The 7,500-nt window shown below is 35.9% G+C and overlaps 1 protein-coding gene across 1 annotated transcript in view; it reads left to right on the forward strand.

Moving 5' to 3' along the window:
* The first annotated feature begins 451 nt into the window (after positions 1–451).
* Positions 452–7,500, forward strand: part of LOC115217380 (pancreatic triacylglycerol lipase-like) — a 21,333-nt gene continuing 14,284 nt past the window's right edge. Inside the window, exons 1-4 of the mRNA XM_029787056.2 lie at positions 452–563; positions 3,367–3,508; positions 3,872–4,037; positions 6,941–7,169. Of these exons, the coding sequence (XP_029642916.1) occupies positions 512–563; positions 3,367–3,508; positions 3,872–4,037; positions 6,941–7,169 (589 nt within the window). The 5' untranslated portion in view covers positions 452–511. The remainder of the gene's footprint in view (positions 564–3,366; positions 3,509–3,871; positions 4,038–6,940; positions 7,170–7,500) is intronic.

Here is a 7,500-nt window from a genome sequence, read left to right on the forward strand (position 1 = left end):
GAAAGCGGACGTTAAATGATGATGATGATGATAATGTGTGTGTGAGTGTGCGCGTGTATGTATATGTTTAGATATATATGCACACACACACACAGATATATAGTATATTATGTGTGTGTGTGTGTGTGTGTGTGTGCATGAGCCTCTCTCTTCATGTGTATTTGTATGTGTATATATATGTGTATGTGTTGTTTGACAGTTTTCTTAAATTGTTTTTCTCAAGTCCAAAACACACACACCGTCTGTTTGACACCTTCTCACCCCCCCCCCGTTCACCTAACGAAGCACAAGTTCCCACCATAGGAGAAGAGGGAGGAGGGGGAACACGTGGATATGTATTTAGATTTATACACTTATATGAGAGTGGGAGGGAGAGAGAGAGATGAAAGAGGAAGAGGGTGGGTGAGAGAATGATTGCTAAAGATGGGGAGGAGTGCAGATAAGAGTTTACTAATATAAAAAGATAGAAATGTCCCAATAAATCATGTAGTGCACATCACCTGTCTTGGAGATGGAATGGTACACACTGGTTTCGGTCATCTGCCTGCTGGCTGTCACCAATGGTATTTGAATTTGTTTCTTTTGCAATACTTCTTATGATTTATGATTTATGTATTTAGAAAAACACGTAGGCAGACACATAAATACCGACTATGAGTTTGAATACACACACACACACACACACCACACACACACACACACACACACACACACACACACACACACACACACACACACACACACACACACACACATTTATCAATTCGTTTTGCAAGATTCCTGATGTGAACTCGTGTATTGAAACAGATATTGTTGTATTTCGGGTTGGTCATTTTATTTACTATATAAACATACGCACTATATATATATATATATATATATATATATGTGTGTGTGTGTGTGTGTGTGTGTGTGTGTGTGTAAACACAGCTTATATTTACACACATAAGAGGTATCAATCATAGGATACCTGGCACGCTAGAAGGAATAGCCAAAGTTCAAACCACTATTAGGAATAAATTTCGAAGGGAATAAAAAAAACAAAAAAAACATTTACCATCTATTTCTTGGACCATGGTTTCTGACTTTAAATTAGCAAATAAAGTAATTTGCTAGGCGAAGTCTTCATCAACAGGTACGCCTAGATTAAACATATAAATACGAGGCAATCCAGCATGTGCCCCGTGCTTATATATTATAATTTTTCAAATCCATCGCGCAAGTGCAGTTTTTTGTCGGCAGCAAATAAAATAATGCCGGCGTTACTTCGAAAATTTGCCAGAAAAATTATCAATAATTAATAATTTCAGGGTAAGAAAAAATTTTAGGAATTTTTTAGATGGTAAATGTTTTTATTTTTCATTCCCTTCGAAATTGCTTTTAATTGTGGTTTGGACTTTTTGACTGTTCCTTCTAGTATGTAAGGAGACCTTTTAAGGCTCACCTCTTTGTGCTTAAATGTACACTATTTATATATATATCATCATCATCATCATCATCATCATCATTTTATGTCTGCTTTCCATGCAAGCATGGGTTGGACGATTTGACTGAGGTCTGGCGAACCAGACTCCAATCTGATCTCATCCCTCATATCTACCTTTGTCATCCTTTACTCTTGCCAGTCCCTCCTCCCTCGACCACACCTCAAACAACCTGGCTTCTTCTTATATCATACTTCTACACTTCCCGGCCATTCATTAGCGTAAATCTCGAGACAGTCTACTCTTGCCCACAATTCCCTCTTTCACCACCCAAACAAAGGTACTTATGCTCCTCTCGTCCATTCCCACAAATGCTACTGTCATCTATTTCTTTCTTTCTTTCTTCTTTCTTTCTTTCTTTCTTTCTTTCTTTCTTTCTTTCTACTCCCTCTTTCTCCTTAGATCACACTCATAAGATCACTGACCGTTCTATACATTCCCTCTGTACAATTCAGCTTCTCCCCTTTCCTATGATGCCCCCCCCACCGACAGAGAACTGTCCAATCGAGGGACTGATGAACAGGGCAACCTCTCTAATAATGGTGCTTCAAAAAATGTACCTTGTACACAGTGAAAAGTGGTTGGCGGAAATCAAGTGAAATGATGCATAGGAGCACCAAAGGGGGTAGGATGGTAGGGGCCCCAAATGGGGAATGTCTCGAACTGAAAAACCTTTCTACCTCATGATAATCGAAAGCGGACATAAATTGATTCCCCCACCTCACTCCCTCTCTCTTTCTCACTCTCTCTCTCTCTCTCTCTCTATATATATATATATTATTTTCTCTTTGTTCTTTATTCTTTCTTCTCTTTCTCTTCCTTCTCCTCAACTCTAAGCCACCCCCACTCTTGCATATTTTGTGTTTCACGTTTTACTTTATCACTCATTGCTTCTCTTGAGTTTAGAAAAATTTTATTTTTATTTTTTACTTCTGGCTTTTCTGTTCACTTAAACTCACCACTGGTGGAACTGACTTAGAAATTCCAAGCAACAATGTCACGTTCATTTCATTTGGGTAATCTCAGGTTGATTATTAGTGGAGCATAGCTGGTTGCGTAACTATTGCGTTAAAAGCGTCAGCTAGGTAAGAAACATATGTAGTGAGCATTTTACCTGTTCCACTCCCTCAGTTTGGATACATACATGTATGAGTATGTTTGCGCGTGCCCGTGTGTGTATGTATATATATGTGTGTGTATGTATATATATATATACATATATACACTCCTAGGCGTAGGAGTGGCTGTGTGGTAAGTAGCTTGCTTACGAATCACATGGTTCCGGGTTCAGTCCCCTGCGTGGCATCTTGGGCAAGTGTCTTCTATAGTTTCGGGTCGACCAAAGCCTTGTGAGTGGATTTGGTAAACGGAAACTGAAAGCAGCTCATCGTATATATATATATATATATATATTATATATATATATATATATATATATATATTATATATATATATATATATGTGTGTGTATGTGTGTGTAGAATAAGACAGATAGAATAAGTACTAGGCTTACAAAGAATAAGTCCTGGGGTCGATTTGCTCAACTAAAGGCGGTGCTCCAGCATGGCCATAGTCAAATGACTGAAGCAAGTAAAAGAGTGAAGAGTATACATATTCATATATATATATTTATACATATATATACTCACACATACATAAACACTCACACAAATACGTACACAAACACACATATATATATATGCACACATATACATGCATAGATACACACATATTTATATGTATACAAGAACCACAACAACAACAGCATGTTACTTTTTTGCTCATTGTGTTCCTGTGGTTTGTTTCACTCAATTTATTCGTAATTCATGTAAAGATGGCTTCAAACAGACTACAGCATTGAACATTTATTTATTTCACACAGGATCGATATTCGATTCAGAAGTTTGTTTCGGTGAACTTGGATGCTTTTCAAACGAGGGAGAATTCGTTTCGCTCGAACGTCCAATCAACCTCTTACCGAACAAACCAGAAGAAATCGGAACCCAGTTCTTCCTCTATACAAGGTTAACCATTATCATTTTGCTTTTTAATAAATCATTTTTACTTGTTTTAAAATTAAAATCTCCAAATCGATTCTTTACTTTGGTCGTTGCACTATTTCCGATTTACTTGAATTGTGTTCCGATGGTCCGTAGAATGTCTGATGATTTCATTCATTTAATCACTTCATGTAGTTTCTACAATGGCTTAGAAATAGAGTTTCTGAGATCGATACCAGCTCGTATTTATGGTTTTTACCTTCAACCACCTTTAATTAGTCCAGTGTTTTATTATCTTTGCTCTCGACTACTTCGATTTGAACCACTTATAAAATCATTCAATCATTGTTTTCACATTAACTTTAATAATATATTATGTTTTTGCAGATCGAATCCATTAACTGGTGATGAATTGGAGACTCACAATGACAGCCTCTTACACCTCAGTAACTTTACGGCAACGAATCCGACCAAATTTATTATTCACGGTTATAAAAGCTTTGGCAAAGACAAACCATGGGTTCTGAACATGACTCGTGAGCTGTTGAAACACGTGAGAAAATCTTTCTGACTTCTCTCTCTCTCTCTCTGTCTCTTTGTCTCTCTCTCCTCTCTCTCTCTCTCTCTTGATATCGTTTTTCACAGCTAATAACTCAGTCTCATTTCCTCTTAAGTTGTAACTCCACCAAAACCCATTAGTCTAACCAGTATGGTATATCTACTTTCTTTTCAAACCCCTTAAATCATCAGTGTTGGTAAGATAATGTACTCTAGTGATTTGAGGAGAGCTTTAACAATTTATGTAATTATGAATTATAAAGGGATGCAATTGTGAGAAAAACGTATTTAGAAAGGGATTATGTAAACTGAATCAAAAGAAGGAGTTTCAGGAGTATAAAGCAGCGCAGACCAAAGAATAGATACAGTTGAAATAGATCAAAATAATTGTATTAACCCTTTCATTACTATATTTCTAACCAAAATACAGCCCTTATATATTTCAATTAAATTCTAAACTAATCATGAATTTAGAATGGTTTCATAAAACATTTTTATTTATCAACAAATAAATGTAATTTTTTGGAACACAGTCTAACAAAAGGCTCTTGAGTAAATCTATTGCATAAACTTTGTCTCTAAGTAAATCTAGTTACAGGCAAATACAAGTAAATTCAACAAAATATGAAATTATATACATTTTGCTTAATTATCAGAATAGAAAAAATGAGTTATTAGCTTATATTCAATGAGTATACAACACTATCTTAATAGAGAAGATTTGTGCAAATTACTGGATTATCTATCAGTTGAACTTAAGTAACCTATAAAGCGACAGTGTCGCACGAGAAGAAGAAAAACCAACAAAATCTACATTGAAACCACAAACAGGACGTTTAAAGTTAGATACACACAACCCATTCACTCACTCCATAGAATTGATGAAACGATCGCAGTGTGTTACACGAAACACATTTTGGACTTAGAGGAGAAAATATAAATATAATCGGAGCAATAATAGACAATATTATTGTTCTGTAACAAATAAATTGTTCTGTAACACACCCATGTGTACACAGAAAAATGCAACATAATTATGTGGTAATTATTCTTGCTGAATAGAACAAATGAGCCAATAAAAACGTTGCAGACACCAGAATAGATTTATTTTCAAAAACTGGGTAGATTTGAAAACGCGATAAATAATCGAAGGTAAAAATCAACAGAAAAACTTGTGGATTCCCGGTAATATCACCAAATGAGGAGCGACAAAAGAAGGTAACTAGGTAACTAAAGTAATTAACCTGCAAAATTTCACTCAAGTGCTATTATTTACAAAATACAATACCCACCTCCTCGCACAGTTTATGACAAATATTTTATGCCTCGATAGACTGCGGCCATGATGGGGCACCGCTTTGAACACATAGTACACATAATAGCAACTTTAGAAAAAACAGGTCATGTTAATGTAAGGGACAGTATTTTTAGTAAACAGGATATGATGATACAGTCAACAGGTATTAATAGAACAACTATTGAAATGATCAATAAAGAGTGATAATCAAATTAAATATTTTCTAAAATAATTTATAATTACGAGATCATCAAATGGAAACGAAAGAGCCACTGAATATGCCCATGAATAGCGATGTGCAGATAAATAATTCTAGAGGATGGGATATGATTACGAAATCAGCAAGCACAACGAAGACAACTATCAAATTTGCTTATGAAAAGCGAATTATACGACTCTGATAAAACGAGACATAGATTGAAAGCGAACGAAAACTCAGAATAGCGAAGCCAAAAAGGTTACGAAGTGGGAAAGGAAGCGACGGCAACTACAGACACTGCTTAAAAAACATAAACTTAGGTCAAAGAAAACGATACCGAAGCACAAGAGAAGAAATCCACTTCAAAGTACATAAAACCGTCTCGAAGTACTGAGGGATCTGGTTCTCCTGATGATCGCAGTGGCTTGAGACTGGAGTGTTGATAACAAGAGATCAGCTTAACTAAACAATGTGTTTTATATACGGAGTGTTCCCTGCCTCTCGTTGACAAACTGCATATGTATGTATATATGTATGTATGTATGTATATATGTACGTATGTATGTATGTATGTATGTATGTATGTATGTATGTATGTATGTATGTATGTATGTATGTATGTATGTATGTATGTATGTATGTATGTGTGTGTGTGTGTATGTGTGTGTATGTATGTATGTATGTATGTATGTATGTATGTATGTATGTGTGTGTACGTATGTATGTGTATATGTATGTATTGTATGTATGTGTGTATATATGTATGTGTGAGTCTATGTATGTGTGTATGTATGTATATATTGTATGTCTGTCTGCCTGTCTGTATGTATGTATGTATGTATGTGTGTGTATATATGTATGTGTGGGTCAATGTATGTGTGTATGTATGTATGTATGTATGAATGTATGTATGTATTATGTGTGTGTATATATGTATGTTTGTATGTGCGTGTCTATGTATGTGTGTATGTATGTAAGTATGTACGTATGTATGGATGAATGTATGTATGAATGTACATATGTTTTTTATGTATAAAACTTAGAAAGTATATATATGTTTGTGCAAGTTAGCTTTGCCGTTGAGGATGTCTTCCATTTATGTAAACTTAAACGACTACCCCCACCCCCCGGGATCATTTCAAGGAGAATTACTTATTTTCAGACTTTATGTTGCGAATAAATCAAAGAGAAATCGGTTCTGCCCAAGAAAAACAAACAAAATCTATAAAAGTAAAGTCTTCTGCACGATATGATTGGTTCCATCAATGTCTAAACGAACCGAGGCGAATAATGGGAAACTATTTAGTGGAACTGCAATCACCATTTATGAATCGGAGGTCAAGAACCATTCCAAGTCTGCTAATTTACTTTTACTCTTCGCTCTTATTCTTTCTAATTCTAGGGCGATTACAATGTTATTGTGGTCGATTGGATAAATGGATCTGATGTAACATACGCCCGTGCAGCATCCAACTGCCGCGTCGTCGGAGCGCAGATTGCACTTTTAATTAACTACCTTAACAATCAAACGGCAAGCACTCCACAGACAATGCATTTGATTGGACACAGTCTTGGCGCTCAAATTGCTGGTTACGCTGGAGAACGGCTGACTAATTTGGCAAGAATTTCTGGTAAGGACTCCTTTAGAGTGTTTTTTTTTGTATTTGTAAATCATTTGTTAAACTGGAGGTGTTTGCTGAGAAGTTTTCGTGATGATATATATATGCATACATACACACACACACACACACACACACACACACATCATTCAAAATGTGACCGCATGTGTACCATTGGCGATTTTTTTCCTCCGTCTTCCCTTCCTTGGATCTTTCCTTTTCCTATGTTTCTGACGAAGAGCTCCGCTCGAAACGTTAAATTCTTCTTTCTTTCCTTTCCTGAGCGTCCAATAACACTATATTTGTTCCACGTCCTCGCGTTGTTGTGTTTTCTCTTTGTGTT

Source organism: Octopus sinensis, linkage group LG11 (genome assembly GCF_006345805.1).
Source record: "Octopus sinensis linkage group LG11, ASM634580v1, whole genome shotgun sequence".
Taxonomy (NCBI): domain Eukaryota; kingdom Metazoa; phylum Mollusca; class Cephalopoda; order Octopoda; family Octopodidae; genus Octopus; species Octopus sinensis.